This window comes from Astatotilapia calliptera, chromosome 9, assembly GCF_900246225.1.
Source record: "Astatotilapia calliptera chromosome 9, fAstCal1.2, whole genome shotgun sequence".
Lineage (NCBI taxonomy): Eukaryota > Metazoa > Chordata > Actinopteri > Cichliformes > Cichlidae > Astatotilapia > Astatotilapia calliptera.
This window is the reverse complement of record NC_039310.1, coordinates 30,115,734-30,135,879: the sequence shown is the minus strand read 5'-3', so window position 1 is coordinate 30,135,879 and position 20,146 is coordinate 30,115,734. Positions and strand designations below refer to the sequence as shown.

At 45.2% G+C, this 20,146-nt stretch overlaps 2 protein-coding genes and 1 long non-coding RNA gene across 3 annotated transcripts in view; 1 reads left to right on the top strand and 2 right to left on the bottom strand.

Annotated features, from left to right (window-relative positions):
* Positions 1-7,317: 7,317 nt before the first annotated feature.
* Positions 7,318-11,840, top strand: LOC113029533 (dynein heavy chain 5, axonemal-like). Its single transcript, XM_026180426.1, has 6 exons — positions 7,318-7,864; positions 8,485-8,710; positions 9,074-9,174; positions 11,084-11,272; positions 11,340-11,414; positions 11,531-11,840. Exons 2-6 carry the CDS (start codon positions 8,485-8,487, stop codon positions 11,672-11,674), a joined length of 735 nt encoding a protein of 244 aa, XP_026036211.1. The 5' UTR covers positions 7,318-7,864; the 3' UTR covers positions 11,675-11,840.
* A 42-nt stretch (positions 11,841-11,882) lies between these two features.
* LOC113029539 (uncharacterized) lies at positions 11,883-14,180 on the bottom strand. Its single transcript, XR_003273434.1, has 3 exons — positions 14,029-14,180; positions 12,584-12,719; positions 11,883-12,300 (listed from the first exon to the last, which is right to left on the bottom strand). It is a non-coding gene; the product is annotated as an uncharacterized LOC113029539 (long non-coding RNA).
* Positions 14,181-16,888: 2,708 nt separating this feature from the next.
* The window catches only part of LOC113029520 (dynein heavy chain 5, axonemal-like), a 34,823-nt gene continuing 31,565 nt past the window's right edge, over positions 16,889-20,146 (bottom strand). The window contains 9 exon segments of the mRNA XM_026180402.1: positions 16,889-17,333; positions 17,612-17,833; positions 17,909-18,117; positions 18,189-18,321; positions 18,911-19,099; positions 19,182-19,381; positions 19,509-19,659; positions 19,777-19,898; positions 19,993-20,048. Coding sequence (XP_026036187.1) covers positions 17,100-17,333; positions 17,612-17,833; positions 17,909-18,117; positions 18,189-18,321; positions 18,911-19,099; positions 19,182-19,381; positions 19,509-19,659; positions 19,777-19,898; positions 19,993-20,048 — 1,516 coding nt within the window. The 3' untranslated portion in view covers positions 16,889-17,099.

Below are 20,146 nucleotides of genomic sequence, written 5' to 3'. Positions count from 1 at the left end.
TCCACACTGAGGATCTTCATGGTAAAGTCTGTTTTCTTCTTCTCTGGTTTAGTCCATTGACTGCAGCAGAACAATGTTCACATTTCAAACCTTCAAAGAAGACGAAAAATCCTCCACTGGATGATTCACTGTGAAACTCTCAAACTCTTCATTCCACCTTAAAGTCTGTGTGACACTGAAATCCAAAGCAAAATGTACGTTTGCTTTACAGACAGCAGTCCAACACAAACATACACACATCATCCAAACACAGTCCAACATCCAAATCTCCTCCACTGCCAGCATGAATGATGGGAAAGAGGAGGAGGAACACTCTGACATTCAGGGTTAGAATGAGTTTCATCAAGCAGACTGTGAAGATCAAAGCTGCATTAGAAAGCTTACATGAATGAATGAGTGGACAGAAGTGGACAGAGATCATCTGAAGCACTTCAAAGGCTTTAAATCAGCACATTTCTCTTTATTCTTTATCAACTCTGTTAGTTTCTCTCAGTTTTCTGTGGAATGAAGCTAACAGCAGGCTAATAAGATGCTGACCAATAGGTTTCTATTAAAGGTTGTAATTTGTATATGAAAAAGTGCTTTGGCTCAGCAGGGATCAGCTTACAGGTAGAATACAGCTGCTGGATGGGATTAGCATGTCATAGCTATCTACCAAACTGCTAACTGGGGGATTTCAGGCCATCTATGGATCATTGTTGCTAACTGTTTATTCAGCTTAGGCTCACAGGGCTGCAGCCTGTGCCCTAGCTGTCATAGGGCAAGAGGCGTGGTCCACCTGCACAGGTGAGCAGTCCATCACAGGGCCAACAGACAGAGAAGCACTCTCTCACATCCACACCTACAGCCAATGTAGAAGCACCAATGAACCTAAGCAGCATTTCATTGGACTGTGGGAGAACATCCAACCTCCACAGAAAGGCCACCAAGCTTCAACCTACAACCTTCTTGCTTTAAGGCACTAGTGCGAACCACTTTTCCCCATTTCAGCCCAAATCCTGCATCTTCCTGTTTCTGACTCCAGGCCAGCTCCACTAACACTTTCTCATCAGACACTGCCACCTAGTGGAGGAAGTCTTAGTTCCATTTGAAGCTTCAGATTACAGTTAGTTCCTTTACAAAGAGGTGGAGGTGGTGGGGCCACAGCACCATCATCACTGAGTGCCAGAGGACACTTAACCTTTGTTTCCATATGCTGGGAACTTCCTGTTGTTCCAAGGAGGACTGGAAAATGTTCCTCACAGCACACTTCAATCATCTCCCTCCCACAGCATCAGGACCAGGGCTTTTTCTCTCTTTGGTCCCACTAAGAGATTTCCACACAAACACCTCATCAGTGGGACTCTCAGAGCTACCAGCCCTTTGCTACAATCACAAAGCTCTTCATTGAAATCAATGATATCAAAGCTGGAATCAAATGAGTCCAAGTCTTCTGCTGATTCAGCATCACATTCATCTTTGCTCCTTGTTCTGCATCCCCACCATGGACTTCATTCCTTTCCAAGCCAGCCTTGAGTGTCCTTTATTCAGCTCATCCTCTGCTTTACTTTTACACCTGATTTTAGCTGCTTTATCTCTCTTTCAACAGGTTTCTGTGCCTCAATCTTTTTCTTCTCTCCCTCATAACAAGACAGCTTCTTCTGCCTGAGAACACGTTGGAGTGATTTACTAATCCAGGGCTGCTTATTGGGGAAAATACTTCCTGTTTCCAAAGTAATCCCCATTTTCCCCAGAAAGAAATCTCAGTAGAAATCGATGATCTAAGTGAGAACATGAGCCTTTAAAAAGTCCCAGTGGGTGCAGTCAAAGCAGTCCCTCAGTCCCAGTATAGAGTCTTTGGTCCAGACTGGAACAGCTGTGTGCCCAGTTTGAGCTCTCTTCAGTGCTGTGACCTGACAGACCCAGAGGGGCCATCACATCACATTTAGAAGCTCCCCTGATGGAGCCACAACACATGTCCAATACTTAGTCTGTCTTGTTGGACCAACTGGAAGAAATGATTCAAGGACTTAGTCACAGAACAGAGATTCAAATCTCCAAAATCCAACTGGCTGCATCAGGACATATAGTCTGAAACTCTGCACAGTTTCCTGTTTGAAGCTGCTTCCTGTTGGCTTCAGCTGTTTGGAGTTTCCATTTTCTAAACTTCTACATTCTGAACCTTCTTCAGCTCTGAACAGATGATGAAACACTGAATGATTTCAAGCTCTTTGTCTAATAAACTTACATCTTTCATTCTTTATACAGATTGGAGGACTGTGGTTTGTCAAAGATCAGCTGTGATTATCTGGCAGCAGCACTGAAGTCCAACCCCTCCCATCTGAGATTGCTGGACCTGTGGGGAAACAACCTGAAGGATCCAGATGTGAAGCAGCTGTCTGATCTTCAACAGAGTCCAGACTACAGACTGGAGACTCTGAGGTCAGTAGAGTGATGGAGTGAGTGGGTGGTGCTGTCAGCAGTATTGTACTAAACACAGTCAGTATGAAACAAAGATCCAGTGTTTCCTGTAAAGCTGCAGCTTCTCAGTGAAGCTGTGAGAGGAGAACGGTGACAGGGTTCAGGATTGGACACAAACACTTCCTGTTTCTCACCTTTATGGTCACCATAGTAACGGCTGACGCGCTCTGATCAAACGCTGTCAACAGCCAATCAGCTCTCTGAACAAAGCAGCACGCAGACCAATGACTGCATTGATTTCCAAGTTTAAAGCAGTGAAGATCACAGTCTGTAGGTGAGGAAGAACTTAGTGAGAGCAGATGTTTGGATGGAGTTCCTCCAGTGAACAGCTGGAACCGTCCATCTGGATTGTTGGGCTTGTTGTTGGGGTTCCTACAGAGCTCAGAGTGGACACACCAAGGTTCTTCTAATGAATGAAAGTCCAAACTCAGACTAGGAGGGAAAAACATTTTCATCAACTTCAATAAAAATCCAAAGATTAGAGAAAGTGAAGCAACAATGAGTCCTAGTACAGTCCCAGCACTGACGTCCCTGCTGCTCTTTATACTGGATGTGCTGCATCACTGACTGACAGCTGATGAAGAGTCTCTGGAAACACTCGTTTATCTCCTCTGCTCTTCCTCCTTCTCTCTGCAGGTGGTCAGGACTGTCAGTGCTGCAGAGTGAACTGCTCTGAGAACAGCTCCACTGTCAGACACAATGTAGAGTCCAGCATCATCCCTGTGTGTCCCTCTGGATCTGACAGGATCATCTTTTTTTTTTCTTTTTTTTTTTTTTGCCTGTCCCGTTTGGCTCTGTTGCATCAGAATTGTTGTCTAAAGGCAAAGAAAGATGCCCAACGGATTTACTTTACCAAACTGACCATCCCAGCCTTGCCGTAATGGTCCATTTGATTCACCTTTTATTGTTTATTTTATTTTCACTTACTGAATACGGGACAGACTTGACTGGGGGAAAGAAGGGGAGAAAGAAAGAGGGAAAGAGAAACAGCTGAGAAGAGGGACGGGGGAGAAGGGCAAAAGACAAAAACCAACAGAACGGGCAGAGAAAAAAAATGCATCTATCAATCACCTGGATCACCTGCTGAGAAAGAAAAAAGAAAGCAAGCAGAAGAGAACAAGAGTAATAGAATAAACAACATCACAATGATATATGGGAATATGACAGTAAATACTAAATATTAAACATTATTGTGCAGCACATAAGATCAACAGAACACAGTGTGCTTTGAGGTAGGAGCCAAAAAGGGTGTAGTTTGTGGGTGTGATCACCCGTGTGTACACCTGTGAGCATGGACGCGCTTGTTTTTTTTAAAAGGTTCCTTCATGTAATGATCTGCTAGAGGGTGTGGGGGGGCCACAGCCCCGTCCTCCAGGGCGTGAAGCAGGTATGGAGGAGATCAAAACTCCAGACATCCAGAGGCCCCCAGAACACAAGAGACCAAGGAAGACCTGGTCTTCCTGTCAGGAAGATCTGACAGGATCATCAGTGTATCTGGACTGCTCTGCTGCTGCTCTGTCCTTCTACAGTCTCTGCACAGTCTCTGTCTCACTCTGGAAAGATTTTACAACTTGTGTATTACAGAACATTAATATTATATTCAAACATGTGATCTTCTCTTTATTTCTGAGTCTTTACCAAATAAAGAAAAACCAAACTAACAAACAGAACCTGTCGTGTCCTTTTTCACCACATCTGTGAATCTTTTCTGTGTTTCCCTCTTTTCCTCCTTCCTGCAGCTCCATCTTCATCATTCTGTGTCCAGTATATGTGAACATGTCCAAAGCATCTGAGCCTCATGTTGCCCGTTTGTGTGAGTTACGCCTGTCGTTGTGTTGTGGTGTATAAATCAGGGGCAGGAGACAGCGCTGGATCTCTGAGTTCTTTAAGGTCAATTTCTGCAACATCTGCAATATCTAGAAATGCAAACCTGTGAGCTGTGTGTGTTGTGCGTCTGCTCGGCCACCTCTCCTCCGGCCATGCTGGAAGCAGCTGTGTTTGACAGTTTTATCCACTCGACAATAATCGAACAAATTAAATGTTCAAAAATATCAACTTAAGCACTTCAAAGTCAACAAAAAGCTTAAAACAATGAAATAATATTTCAGTGAAAAAACAACAGCTCATAAGAGCGATACACAAAATAATACAGAAACCAACAAACACAACTTATTAACCAGGATCCATGTTTTTGTCACAAACACTGAATCAGCTGATTCACTCTTTATGTCTCTGAGTTTTGTGATTATAGTTCTGGTTTGTGTGTCTTCACTGTGTCCCACGTCTCCTTACTTTGGACTCTGTATTTCCTGTTTTACTTTGACAGTCCTGTGTTACTGTTTCCTGTCTCGTGTGTGTAATTGGTCCCAGCTGTGTCTCCCTCCTGTCTCCCGTTCCCTGATTACTAAACTGCGTCCACGCCGCCGGCGCTCCTCTCCACAGCTGGATTTCAGAGCATCCAGCTGTGGAGAGTGATGGAGACACTTTCTCTGCTCCCTCAGTAATCAGGACAGTTTATTGAACATCAGAGGACATAAAGGACTGTTTTTCACCTGCCCGTCCTGAAGCTGGACATTAAAGACTGCTGGCTTCAAGGACATTAATCCCAGTGTCAGCCAGCCAATAACAGCCTGTGTTTTTCAGCTCTTTAGGAGTCAGAAATGAGAAAGACAGACTGCTAACCTCTCCCTGCAGGAAATAAGCTCCGCCTCTTCCTTTCCTGTATATGAGTGATTCTGACATGAGACACAATGAGTTTTCTGTTTATTGTGACTTAAAGCGAGCAGCAAAGACACTAAACTGTGTGTTTCCAGCTGAAGCTGCTGTTTGTGTTGCTCCCACAATCCTGTCTAAAACAGTCAGTGAGGGAAACTCAGTTTCTGCTTCCAAGCTCATTGTGAGAGGACACATTGTGTTCCTGCAAGTGCTGATTTTGTCTGCATCCCTGAGTTTAGTGAGCTGCCTCCAAGGACGTGTGAAACCCAGTGTGTTAAGGCTGCATCTCCCAGATGTTTCCACCTTTCCAGCACAGACGATAAATGTTCCCACAAAGGCTCAAAGACTGTTTGACTTTCTGAGTGTTGGCCTCAGGAGATTGCTCAGTGAGCACCTGAGTGTTTCTGGGACATCGGACACTAACTGGAACTTCAAGTCTGGTTCTGAAGCTGCACATGCAAAGACTGTTTCTGGTTGTAGAGACCTGGCTGTTCCAGGGATTGTAACCTCCCCAGAGGCTGAGCTGCTGACCTCAGCTGACTCTGGAGCCTTGAAGGTAACTAAGTTTGCACCACTCGGGTGAGTCAGCTGCAACAGCCTCCACAGAGAGCTCACGCAAGCTTACCCAGGCTGCTGAGGAGTTTATGCTGCTGCAGCCCAAAAGGCATCCTGAGCTGGCTGACAGCCACCCACAGCTTCAGCTGCCTCAGCCAGGGGTCTCCACACCTGCTGGCCCTGCATCTGCTCCGACTGGGGGCTCCGGAGAGCCGCGCCAGCCATCCATCTCTGCTGGGGCTCCTGTTTGAGAATGTAGGAGTGTAAACTTCAAGTATCTGCTCGGTTTGTCAAGACATCACATATTTGCAAAAGTGCGCCGACGTTTTTGGAGACGTCTGTTACCCACCAGCTCGATAGCTGACCGGGGTGAGAACAGCCAACTCCCAGCACATCGTTTCAAACCCCCGCGGCCTTTGGCTACTCAGCTTAAACATGATACATAAGTCACTCAGATAACGTAAAAATGTTGTTGTTTGGCTTTTTTCAGTGTTTTATTTGTTCCTGAGTAAATCGGTTTGGCTCAGATTAGAGTTATAATGTTCACACAGCTGAATAAACATCAAACTGATTAAACAGAAGTGTGAGACGGTCAAGAGTTTACTCCAGTGTCCTGTTATACTTTAGACAGCAAGGAGCAGACGGCCGAGTTTATTAAACTCCACCGAGACAGTGGTGACGCTAATCTGAAGGCCAGACCGTCACAGCCGCTCACTTCCGCCTACCCGACCTTTGGAGGACCCGGCCCACGTAGACCTTGAAGGCCGGGTCCTCAGGAGGATGCAGCCTGTGAATTTGGACACGCCATGACACATGATGTTCTACACCTGATGTGTTTAAATGAGCTCTACAGGTGAACAGACTTATTAACGTTAGCAGCATAATAAACTGTCCTATCACTGAAGGCCCAACAAGGACGTGGTGCTGAATGCATCCAGACCCTGCTGACTGTCTTTGCAGCTTCGGTCAAACCAGTTTCCCCCAGTTTAGGTTGGTTTACGCCCCGCTCTGCTCCTCCTGTTTTTGTCACCTTATCACCTCTGCAAATAAACATTCACTGCATCTTGGATCCTTTTCTCAATTCACCACACGACTGCTGTGCAGCCGTGACAGAAAGAGTCTGTAGAGCTTTGACCATGAATCTCAAAGACCACTGACGGTGTCATTGTGATCTTCATGTGACGTGTTTTTAAACTGCACTTTAGTTCTGAAAGTGCCTCTCATTAAAACCTGGACTCTGATTAGATGCTCAGCAGGACATTGGATGGACTGAAGCAGAGTCTGGGACCTCAGTAATTATTAGTGCACAAACCAGCAAATATGTGAAGCTCCATTAATGCTGAACCACATCTACAGGTTGAAGAGCAACACCTCAGGTTATCTGGGACCAGCGTCAGTTTCCAACAATATAACTGAAGCTGTTTTTACCTGTAATGCTGGAATAAGCTACTGAATCACATGATCAGTGTTTACAATCTGTTTACTGAGGTTTAAACTGTCCTCTGTGCTTCTGCCTGTTTAAATAAAGTTTTGCTGCTTGCTTTCTTATGCTGGAGTTTGAATTCAGAGATCAAGAACTTAGAAAACTGATAACTGATGGACAGCAGGGCAATAAACGGAAATGGAGACAGCCGGGAGAACAAGACACAGCAAACAAGACGAGGGAAACAAAAGCAAAGCACGAGGACGACAACTCACCAAAATAAAGCAGGAAATGTGAAAACTGAAACAGACACATGAACAAAGTTAATACAAGAGACTTGACCCGAGAGGGAGAAACACTGAGAGAGGAATAAACTCTAAAGTAGCAGCGAACCAGGAACAAACCAAATATACATGAAACCGTCTAAAACCTGGATTCAATATATACATATACTGTGTATTTTTGTCTTTTTGAATCTTCGACATCATTGTAAATGATTTCAGTGGCTGAAATAAATGACTTAACACCCACAGAGGAGGCAGCTTTGTTGTGTGTTTGGTTACAGAGTCACTAAGAAACACACACAATCCCCCGGCCTGGGTTACCATGGAGACAGTCAAACTTTCATTCACTTCCTGTTTCCACTGTTAGTCTGACTTCACTGGTTGGTCCCAGAGTATCAGAGACTCGTCCTCAGACAGACGCACACAGGTGAGTCAGCACAGGTATTATAACCCTGCTGGTTTCTGATCTGATGAAACATCGTCTCATTATTATTACTGAGTCTTGTTTTTATTTGGGAAATTTATTAACACCACATTTATCTTTATCTGTGGTCTTATGGATAGATGATGGCAGCACAGTTTCACAGAAAGATGACACCATCAGTCAAAAAAGGAAATTATTGAAATGAAATGTTTATATTAAACATTAAAAAGAGAAAAAGCTTTGTGTAAAATCTCTTCTTATTTAAAAACGAACAGCTTTCATTGGTAGCAGGTGAGAAACACGTGGCTGTGTGAATAAAGGAGTTCAGCACATGTGCATCAGAGCACACAGCAGGGGTAACCTGGACATCTGTGAAGGTTATTAATGCACAACTATAGCTGCAGGTTTAAGAGCAGTGCATGCTGCAGTCAGAACTGTTACCCAATGAAAAGATCTGCAGCTTCATGAAGCAGCTGAAAGATCAAACAGTCCAACATTTACAAAGTGCTGTTAGACGTCCAGCTGAAGCAGTACAGATGTGCCCCTGTCCCACATTCAGTCAAAATGAATGAGCTGCATATTTTAAAAATGAGATTACTGAGAATATTTGAATTGTGACTCAGATGGCAGATCCAGGCTCTCAGCCTCCAGCTGAAGCTTCCAGTCCTCCCCCAGCCAGAAGCTCTGATGCTGGGCTGAGAGACTTTGATCCTTCCCTGGATCCAGAAGTCCAGGAGGGAGAAGGAGAACAGGACCTCCTTCCTGATCTGGAGAGGCCTGAGGGAAAGAAAGATGGAGCAGACAGAGCTTTGAACAAATCCAAACCTCCTGAGCTTCACCTCCACAAAGGTGCAGACACTGATGCACAGATTCACATGTGACACCTGCAGCGTCCAGCTTGTGCCGCTGACATTATCTCCACTCTGATACAAGCCTCATTCACTCGCTCACACACGTTCATACAATCACCTTTTCCTCACAGTCACACACATGAATGTAATGAGGGGAACTCGGGTTCACTGTCGTTCCTCAGGATCCTTTGATATGCAGGCTGGAGGCTCTGTGGATGAAACACCGACTGTCTGAAGCACTCTGAAGTGTTCATGATGGACTTCATCCTGATTAACACTACAATACTTGTTAGAGGCCTTTTATATGGAATAATATTCTTTTCCATTAAAGCTCTGAACATTCTCACTCTTTCTGGACCAGGTGTGACAGGTGAAGGACACCGGCCAATAGGAGGACAGAACCTGAGAGCCATTAGTCACATGACTTCAGCTGCTGCTGCCTCACCAACCACTGGCCCCTCGGTGAGTCTAGAGTTCCAGCAGTGACCACAGGAAGTGCACACGTGTGATCTAAAGCTACATGTGGGCCTGTGACCATCAGTCTTCTCACTGTGGTAGACGGGTTTGTGAGTCCCTGTGATGCTGGGAGTGTCCAGGACAGTCGCTCCTGATCGGGTCTCTCATGGAAAGCTGGTCCCAGGAATTCCTGGAAAATTCCTCCACAAAAGAGAACTGGGAACATAAGTGCAGAGTGACAGAGGTGCTCAGCAGCCCTGCTGTTATATGGGAATAGAACCAGAATAGTCGGCAACCACTTGAGTTAAGTTAGCCAAAGAGATGCGACTCAGACTGACTTCATCATGTTGGCAACGTGTCTGCATTGATAAATTCCAGTTATTCACAAATCAGAGAATAATTCCAGTCGTTCAGAGACAGATTGGGATTGTTTGGAGGATGTAATGGTTTCCTTCAGGGAGCGTGTTGGACGCTCAGTGTCCGGGTGATTAGCTGATGCAACTACTTAGAATCAGTTTGTGAATATGAAGACAATCAGTGCAGTCACTGGACAAACTCTGATTCTTCCTAGTTTCACTCTTGTTTCAGTCCAGTGTGACTGAGGTGGTAAAAAATGATCTGACTTTTAGCCACACAGCTGTCTGCTAGAGAAAAAGCCTTTGTGCACAACTTTCTTAAAGGCAAACGGCACCATGTTCACTGCAGCTGCAGCAAACGCAGCAAAGAGTGAAAGTTGGACTGAGAATGTTGTGACTGTTTCATGAGAAAGAGCAGGAAACAACCATCACACACCCAGACACAGTGCTGGGATTAGAATTAGACTTTAGAGCAAATGTAGGACAAAAGCTTTAATATGAGAGAGGAAAACCCAACAACAGCCAGAGCATGAAGCTCAAATCTATACCAATCACCAAGAAAGCTGACAGGCCTGTGACACGTCAGAGACGCCGTTCAGATCAGAAAGAAGTTGGTTTATTGACAACATGTAAAAAAACAAAAGAATCAACCTTCAGTTTAGAGCGAGTCGACCAATCAGGCACAGCAGCAGCTCTAGAATAAGCAACAGTTTGATGTATTACAAACAACCTTTCATATACACACATACATGTGGCTCATATGCTGTTTAAAAAGGGCTCAAAGACCCAACAGATTACACAAAGTATAAAAATACTTTCATTCAGCTGTGCATGAGACAGAGAGACGACTACAGTTAGTAACATGGACTCACTTTGTTTCAGACACGACACAAAGTAACACAAAGTAACACAAAGAGCAGAAACATCAACAAGGAGGCAGAGCAGCAGCAGCTCTCCATGAGCTGTGAGGCTAACAGCCACCCACACTTCCTGTGATGCATAATGAAAACAACATTAACCTGAAGGATGATAACAACAGAAAGAAGTCTAAGCTAACGTTACACAGCACTCACACAGCGCTGACTGTACAGGCCTCACACAGCTACGACCTGCATCCACAACACCTGATCCTACTGAACACAAACAAGTTAATGATATCTGAGCGATCCAGGGAAGGCTTCCAGGAAGGTGAGGATCCACAGACAGCTCTACAACAGCATCAGGCAGCAACAATGTTACTGATCACTGACTCTTTCATCCTTTTATACTCAATCAAAAAGTGCTGTGTTCACATTTGTTTCTGCTGAAATCCAGACACTGAAAATGTTTTAAAGTTTGAATAAACTGACTGAACTTCTCACGAGTCCAACCGTGAGGAACACTTCCCCCCATGACACATCACAGGAGAACGTCTCAGTGGAGGGGGGGCAGGAGCTCAGTTTAGGCCGTCGCACTCAGAATCGATGCTCCAGTCAGGGTCAAACGTGGTCCTCAGAAACCTGCAGATGTTTGGCTCTCACTGGTCTCTGCGTCTGTAGACTGAGCTGATGTTTCTCCAGGTGTCTGGTAAAAGGACGATGCTGCTGTCCAATGAGGCGAGGAGAGAAGTAGCCAAACAGGCGAGAGCCGTGAAGGAGGAACGGCGGGCAGCTCTGGATGCCCGACATAAATACCTGATGAGCAGGCTGGCAGACGCCGGCAGCCTGGAGGAGGCGGCGGTGGAAGACGCCATCGTCTCTGATGACAGAGTAAGTTCAGAGACGTGATCCTTCCTCAGAGTTGAACCTTTGAGTCATTAATGTCTGATTCTTCCAGTTCAGTCTGATCCATGAATTCTTTGCTGCAAACGGATCCAAGAAGCTGATTTTCTTCTATCAGGATGTCAAACAGGTAACTTTGACCACATTTCAATGACGGACACATGAAGGTCTGACCGCTCTTCATAATCTGCTGGTTGTTGCACCGTACTTTGTATTCATATCTTTTTATATCTGCCTTTCTCCCAGAGTCCGTCCTCCCGTCAGTCTTCCTTTGTGGACGCATCAAACTCAGCTGTGGCTCAGAGGAAACTCTTCCTCACTACGGGGAACTCTGAGGTTGGCTTCAGCTTTTTATGCTTCGTTAATGTGAGAATCACAGAAAAATGCTGATATGAGTGGAAGGTTCTGCTGGGAAATTGGCAAAGAGCAGATTATTGAACAGTGAAGCAGACAGTTCGTTTCAGTGATGCCAGTTTATTAGAAACGAGGACCGTGGGGCTGCTGGAAGTCAGGACGGCCGTTCTCTGGGTAAACCTGACAGCTGAGGTGGAGAGCAGCATTTATCCACAATCTCTCTTTTTATTTTGACATTCTCTCATCCTGTGTGCACTGTGTTCAGTTTTGCTTCCCCTGTCTCATTAGTTTCAGCTCTGTTCCCTCATCATCCCGTGTGTGCTAATCAGTCTCTATCGGTTCTTTGTTGTGTTCCTCCTCATGATACTTTCAGTCTGGCTCATGTTTGATTAATTTTCAGGATTTCAGTAATAAAGCTGTGTTTGAGTTTTCCATCGTGTTTCCTGAGCCTTGAATTTGGGTCCTTCTCTGCCACACATGCTGACAGGATCATGAAGCCAGCAGACTCGATTCTCCTGGATTACAGGATCTAAACACAGTCAGAATAATAGCTTCCTTACATTGTTGCTGCAGGTTCATGACTGAAGTGTGGAGGTCTGTCTTTGGACCAGTCACTCCTCACAGACACACAGCTGGATGCTGGAGACTGTGACCTCTGACCCCTGCAAACACAAACATCAGTTACTGATAGATTCTGACATGAACACCATATAAACAGCTGATCGTCCATCACTCACAGATTTCTATCAGACTGTGAGCTCCTTTACAGAAATGTGACATCATCACAAACAGCTGATTGTTCTGTTGGTACCAACATGGCTGCAGCCGCCACAAATCAGCACAAACACGGATTATTGATCTGATCAGACACATTTCTGCTGTGAACAACATGTCAGATTATTCCAGTCTACATCATAACTTCTATGGCTTTAGCAGCTCTCTTACATGGTCAGCTGAGCTCCATGACTGAAGTTTGGAGGTCTTTCTTTGGACCAGTCACTCCTCACAGACACACAGCTGGATGCTGCAGATGCTGCTCCGTCCTCTTCCTCCATCTTCTTGATGTCAGGGTGGAGTTAGTCTGAGAGGTAAACACACACACTCAGAGGTGCTGTTGTACTGGAAGCATCACACTGACGGCTTTCTAATGTTGGAGCTTTGGCCCTAAAGTCCAAACCAGTTATTTTAGAGGCTCAAAGTCTTTAAAAACACCAAAACCATCACATTATTTAATAAGTACATGATGATGAAGGAACTCAGTGTGTTTGGATCATCATCATGGTGAGGAGCCCACATGTTACGGCTCCTTTGGAGAGAAGCTGAGGATCACTGCAGGAAGTGAGCTCATGAAACCAAAGTGCTGTTTGTGAGCAGGATGACTCTGTTATTGGACCTGCTCTGTGTTCTACACATGATCAATACTTCAAATATCTGTAAACATGTCATCTTATATTTGTTGCACTTGGTCACATCTGTCTTTAAAATAGATTTTAATGTCACTGAGTTCTTTTCTACCTTTATTGATTTATTTTGGAATAAATTAAATATAAAGGTGCCAAAAACTGCCTGCAGCTTCTGCTCTGTGACAGGAAACTACTGTCAGGCTCAAAATGACTTCAGATTATTCATCACAGAGTGTTTATAGATCACAGGACACGTTACAGTTTTACTGTCGATGTTTTAGTTTAAAAGAATGACGTGATAAGGTCTTACTGTGAATCTGCGCGCTCATTGGCTAATACCCTGAGACTGACAGGTGGTTATCCAATCAGCGTGCGGCCTCACACGGACATAAAACTCTTAAAGTTTGTTTCAGATCAGACCTGATGTTTCTGCTACAGCCTGTTTACCGATATAATCAATATCAGATATCAGAGCAACAGAAACGTCGGTGATCAGGACGCCGGGACTGAGAACAGGAAGTGGCTCAAACGTCGCACTTTCATAAAATCAGCCTGAACTCCTCTGACGGAGTTTCTGTCGCCATTTTAGTTTTTAAAAATGCCGTCATAGGGGCGGGTCTTACTGTGAACCTGCGTGCTCATTGGCTAATAACTTCAGATTGACAGGTCGTTATCCAATGAGCGCGCGGCTTCTCCCAACATAAAGTAGTTTCCTTTGAAAAACCAAAGTCTGATTATTTTTGCCTCCACTGACGGAGCCTGTTGTTCCCGCCACAGAGACACAGTAATGTCAGAGCGGTGTTAACACTCACCTGCCTCAGCACAGCTCTCACTCTCCTCCTGCTCTCTCAGCTAAACTCACTTCCTCTCTACTTACAGGAAACCAGCGCTCAGAGGAGCCGACCGTCCTCACGTTTCACCCACAGACACGAACAGCGTGGAATTATTTTATGTCATAAGAAGAAACATATTCATGTTAACACTCACCTGCCTCAGCTCCACCTTCCTCCTCCTGCTGCTCTGAACGGAGGATCAACACTTTCACTTTCACTGCTCCTCCCTAAACACAGAGGATGCTGGGACTTGTAGTTTTTACCTTGTGTGATATTTATGGCTGTGACACTAAATCACAGCATGAAAACTTCCTGCAAACATGTCACAGGCTATAAAAGTTTCACATTAAAGGTGAAGTTATTTTTCGGTCTCGTGTTCAATAAACAGTGAGCTGGGAAAACTGAAGAACAGACTTCAGACGTTCCCTGCAGAGTTTCTGCTGCTCGGTCGTCTGCATGTTGCTGAGACTGAGCTGATGATGAAGCTGTGATGGGTTTATGGCACGTTTGGTTCTGGAGAAGAGTTTTGCTGTCGGTGCAGGTGAAATGATCAGAGGTTACAGCCTCTGGTTAAAGTGGAGGCAGCGATCAGGACGGCTGAGCAGCAGAGGTCTCGAGGGTCCTAAAGTGTAAAAGCATCAGTAACACAAAGATCACAGAACGGGATCATCCACACAACACTAACATCTAAATCCACGGCAGGAACTCTTCCAGTGTCCTGAAAAATCTGCAATGCTGAGATTAAAATCTGTCTGCTCATCTTAATGCAACATTTACTAAAGTCTGGTAGAAGTTTTACTGATTTCCAGTCACTTAGCAGACGTGTGGATAGGTGGTGGGTTGTAGAGCAGACTGAAAGCTTTAAGTTCATCCTCTGATTGAAAACAGATACAGGAAGTATAATGCTGGTGTAAGACAGGAAACAGCAACACGGCAGCCATCTTTTTCCTCCCATGATGACCAGTGTCCCAGCAGAATCTGGGGTTTGTTAGATCCTGTTGGATCCAGAGGAAACAGGCTAAAAGAGTCGATCGGGGGGATCATGGTTTTATTATGTGCTCGTTATGATTGAAGCTCTGGTTGTGTGTTAGAGACCTGCAGATTCCTCCACTCTGCCTCCTCCTCTGCAGGAATCAGCCTCTTGGCTGGTTTTATTCACCAACGTGAAGAAAAGCATCAAACTAATCCAAGTTCATTGTGAAATGCCTGAAAATGGAGGAATAAATCTGTCAGTTACCGTATAAAGTTTGAGTTTGTCAGTGTTTTACACAGAGACGCTCGTCAGATGTTGAATGTTTAGCATGAAAGTTCCACATCTGGAGAAACCTTCAAGATTAAAGCCAGTGAAAAGTGAAGAGTTTCTGCAGCAGCCGCACTTCCTGCAAATCTGTTCTTTCAAAATAAAGTGAAAAGTCTAAAATTATATTCACGACAGGTTTAAAGGTGGTCACATGGTTTTAGTGGAATGCCTACGTGGGCGCGTCCGAGTGATTTTGACTCAGATTCGTGCAGCGTGGAGCAGTAAACACTTGTTTTTGTTCATCTGGACTCATGAATGATTCCAGTTAGCACATTTCCAGCCAATGAAACGTAACTACAGATGAAGACAAACACATTTAAGCTGCCTGACTCTCGAGTGCGGCTGCACGCTCCCATTTTCAGTCTGTTTTAGTTTTCAGTTTAGAGGAACGCTGCAAACTCACACAAACTTCTTTCTTGTGAGGTTTTGTTGGCAGACTGATAAAAGCAGCAGCAGCTGGTGTTTGATGAGCAGACGTGTGTTTCCTGTTCTGTAATAATCAGCTTGTTACCATCACATAATGAACTCAGCCGTGACCAGTGAGGCCGTCCTCGTGCGGTTCTCTGGCGCTGATTCTGACTGTGACCTTCACCTCTGCAGGGTCGCCTCTGCTCGTGGCTGAGCTCGTCAAAATAAAAGCTTCTTCATTTCTGTTGGTGAAGAGGAGTCTGCTCTTCTTCACCAACAGGAAGTGAAACATTTCTCACTGATTCTGAAATCTTCACTTGTCTCACAAATTCACAGTAACACACACACACGGTTGTGTTTTCATATTCTTGTGGGGACATCTATTTGACATCATGCTCTCCTCAGCCTTTTACTCTAACCATTAAGACTGAATGCCTAACCCTGACCCGACTGTCCCTGACACTGAAACCACATCCTGAGTCCCAAAAATGTCTTCAAACTTGTGGGGACGGGCATGTTGGTCCCCACAAAGACATGTAAACATGTACACCCACACACACACAGGCATTAATGACCTCACAGGTTCATGTTTGGGGCTTTTAGCATCTTTGTGTGTCGCTCAGATTTAATTCACTCTTGTTTTGAGGTTTTGTGCCTTTTTGTTTCATTCTTTGTGCGTTTATTTTCTCTTTAAGCCTTTCAGGACTCGTGCTGTTGGCTTTTTCCTGCTGTGTTATTAGTATTTTTAATTTCTAAACTTCTTCTAAAAGAAGGACCAATGGAACATTTATGTGAAAATAAAAATGATCATTTAATGTTTTTGTCATTCATTAAAAAATAAATCCTGGTCTTTCATTTTGCTGCTGCGTTGTTCACAGAAACACATATTTTCCTGTTTCTTTCTGTTTGTGCGTTTTGCCTGTTTAGCGCTGCTGAGCAGGAAAACCCAGACGAACAAAAACCTCTTTTAAGTAAATATTTGAGTCACTTTGGCTCTGAACTGTAAAAAACTGCAGACTGAACCAGATTTGAAGGCATCACAGGAACAGCATCACATTCAAAACATGAAAGACAGGACTTTTATTTTGAAACACTCAGGAAATGACAGATGGAAAATTTTTTAATTAAAACAAATTATTATTTTATGCATTAAGTTCGTACAATCACCAGAACTGAGATGATCCTCACATCAGCTTTACTGTGTGAGGTCACATACAAAATCATTAATGTTACTATTATTATTATTATTATTATTATTATTATTATTATTATTATTATTATTATTATTATTATTATTATTATTAGAGACTTGCGGAGAGAAGAGGTGGAAACATTTTGATTTTCATAAATTTAACAGACTAAAAACCTACAAACATGTTTGGTGCTGAAGAAAAATGGAAACTATCAGAACATCAGAATAAAAAAGCTCAAACTGAAACTGTGGGGAGGTCTGAGTGAGACGCAGCAGAGCCCCACGGTGAGTGTCTGTCCGTGTCTGTGGAACAACAACGTTTGGATCACTTGCAGTCGCAGAGCAGCGCGGCGCCTCGCAGCGTCCAGCGCTCGGGCGGCTGCACGCTCCTCAGCTGCAGGGAGAAGATGAAGTTCAGGTCGGTGCGTCGAGGCTTCTTGTAGACGGGACACGAGTACAGGCTGACCGCCCCCCCGCCGCCAGGGGGGCGCTTACTGTCGGCCGTGTTGGCTGAGCTGACGGCGAAGACGTGGACCACAGGGAGGGGGGTGAAGAGGACCTGAGGGGCCGAGACAAACTTATTATTACTGAGCAAAAACAAAAATACTTTGATTTCATTTAGTTCCTAAATTTTAGTTTAGATTTAGTTTCTGAATCATTTAATAATTCATAATTTTTCATTAGATGAATCTTTAAAAACTCTTAAAATGTTTTATGTTAATTTACAAAAAAATACAGAAACAGTAAAACGTTGGACTTTTGAACGCTGAAGTTTTTTAAAGCTTCAGTTTATTATTTTAATTTAAGTAAAAAAACACTGATTTTAAAAAGACAAACTTTGGGCGGAGCCTCAGCGAGTTTGGCGCCACGTCTGTCCCATCCCGCTCCATCCAGAAAGAGGCCATAGATATAGACTCCACCCACATCTTCAGGGGGCGGAGCTGAGACGTCCTCCCTCATCATCTTGGTGACATCGTTGCTAAGGGTGACCGTGTCCAAGGCCCAGCCCCTGGACAGGTTGGAGCGTGTCGTCTCCTGGCGCATGGCGGTCAGGAAACCCTAAAGAAACAAAAAACATTCGGAAAGAAAACTGAAGAATTCCAAAACTCCAGATTTCCGGAACAACGAACCAACCTGCGGGTTGAAGAAGCCGGTGAGCCAGAACTGGTTGGGCCGGCCGGCGCTGATCCACGCGCTGAGCTGCTGGTTCCTCTCCAGCAGCTCGCTGAACCAGAAGCCGAGCGTGGCCGACGGCCAGCTGAGCCTCAGCCACAGGCGCGGGATCCGAGCATCGAACATGCTGTCGAGGGCGTCGCGCAGGTCTTCAGACATGATGATGGTCCCTGCAACGGCGGAAACACGAGTCACATCGAGCGTCAGTGAACGTGTGTGTGTGTGTGTGCGTGTGACTGACCATCGATGGCCAGTCTGAGGTCAGTGAGCGTGCTCCGTACGCTGCTGATGACACGCTGCATTCGGTCCAACTCCTGTCGGAGGAAGATGTTCATTGGCTGAAGAGGACCCATCTTCTGGAGTTGACCTTTGACCTTCAAAACACACAGAGACGTCATGTTTCTCCAGAGGACTCATGAACGTGTTCGTGTTTGATGGTTCAGAGATGCCAGATTCTGCTGATGATTTAAAGTCTGAATTCATCTAAAAGAATCAGACGCTGACAAATCTGCTGTCTGAAATCTATTCACTCGTTTCCATCATTCACTGGGCGACGGTCGGGGTTAGCAGCCGGGCTCTAGAGTACAACCACACTGTGCTTTGTCATATTTATCTCTGCATTCTTTTTCACTTCCTGTCAAAGTTCAATAATGTTAGCTTAGCATAAACATTAGAGACAGGAAACAGTTACCCCGGCTCGGTCCAAACGTACCCAAAGCTGCTCACCTGCATCTCTGACACTCGTGTATTAGCACACTGTTTGTTTGAGCTGCACAGAGCTGCGTGTGTTTCTTGAGCCTAACAAAGCTGCTTTGAACATGAGCACATTTTTGTTTTTAACTTGGCAGCTTGTTGCTTACACAGCAGCTCAGCTGTTTCCAGTATTCATGCTAAGCTAAGCTAGCTGGTGGGATTGTGTTCTTCATCGAGTTTTGGGTCGGCCGTTCGGTGCTAAACAAGCACCTCATGTGGGATGTAGTCAGGTGGCAGCTTCTCCAGCATCTCATTGGCTAGTCTCTGCACGCTGGCCTCCCTGGTCTCCCCGGCCCCGCCTCCGGTGTCCTTCGGTTGGATGTTGATTATGGTGCTGAGCGTGTCATTCGCCAGGTTGGTCTGGTAGGTGATGTCAGCGTTGGGGTGGAGTCCAAACACCTGTAAACAGGAGAAATGTGACATGTGACTGGGCTAGTACTGCCTCAGTGTGGACGCGTCCCGTCTCTGAGCGTGCTCGGACCTCCGGTGAGTCGACCAGCGGCAGCCCCTCGATGTGCTGCAGGACCTCCTGGATGCTCTTGGCCTTGGCAGGGATGCTGTAGCCCTTAAAGAAGCAGAAAGCTTCACTGAAGGTGCTCTCACTGAACCAGACACTCGTGAACGTGTTGAGGAGCCGTTTGTCCAAGTCATCCGTCACCCGACCGCCATACTGGACTTCACCTGGAGAGCAGACGTGAAGAAAGAGTCAGGAAGATTTCTGGATACCTGGAGGGTTTGAGGTTTCTCTCATAATCTGATGGATGAAACGTTACGGTGGAAAGAACAGAGCAGGTTTAAAGAGACTGACCGAGCATGTAGCGCAGACAGCTCCAGTTCACGCCTCTCTTCACGTCCACGTTGTCCAGGTGGTTCTGCACAAACTGGATGCTGGAGGTAAAATCTGCCTGGTTGAACTCGTAGGGGATGTTCCAGCCGAGCGGACCGAACTTACGACGCTCCTGATGGGATAAAGAAGAAGAAGGAGAAATGATAACATCAGAATGATCTTACAGGAGCTGTTTTCCACAAAGAAACGGTGGATTTATGAATCTGATCGTGTGGGTGTTGGCAGATACCTGCACGGTGGTGTGGAGGAAGGCCACAGCGTACAGCAGAGGCTTCCACTGAGGCAGGTTGCTGATCTCTAGCTGGTCCTGAGTGACACCATTAAAAGTCCTCTTCAGACCGGCTTTCATGCCTGATGCCGACAGATAAAATAAAATAAGTGGGAAAGTGAAAGACAGCGAAGGATCAATAAAAATTCACGAGTTCATCAGGATCACGTCTCCTACCAAGAGGAGGTTCATTGGTGAACTTGATGGAGGACTGAAGGAAGGTGATGGGGAACCTGCTCACAAACACAAACACAGTCAAGCAGCTCTGCAGACACAGCTGCTGGTTTAAGCTGAGACTAAATGTGCCGTAAAGTGAACCTGCAGAGGAGCC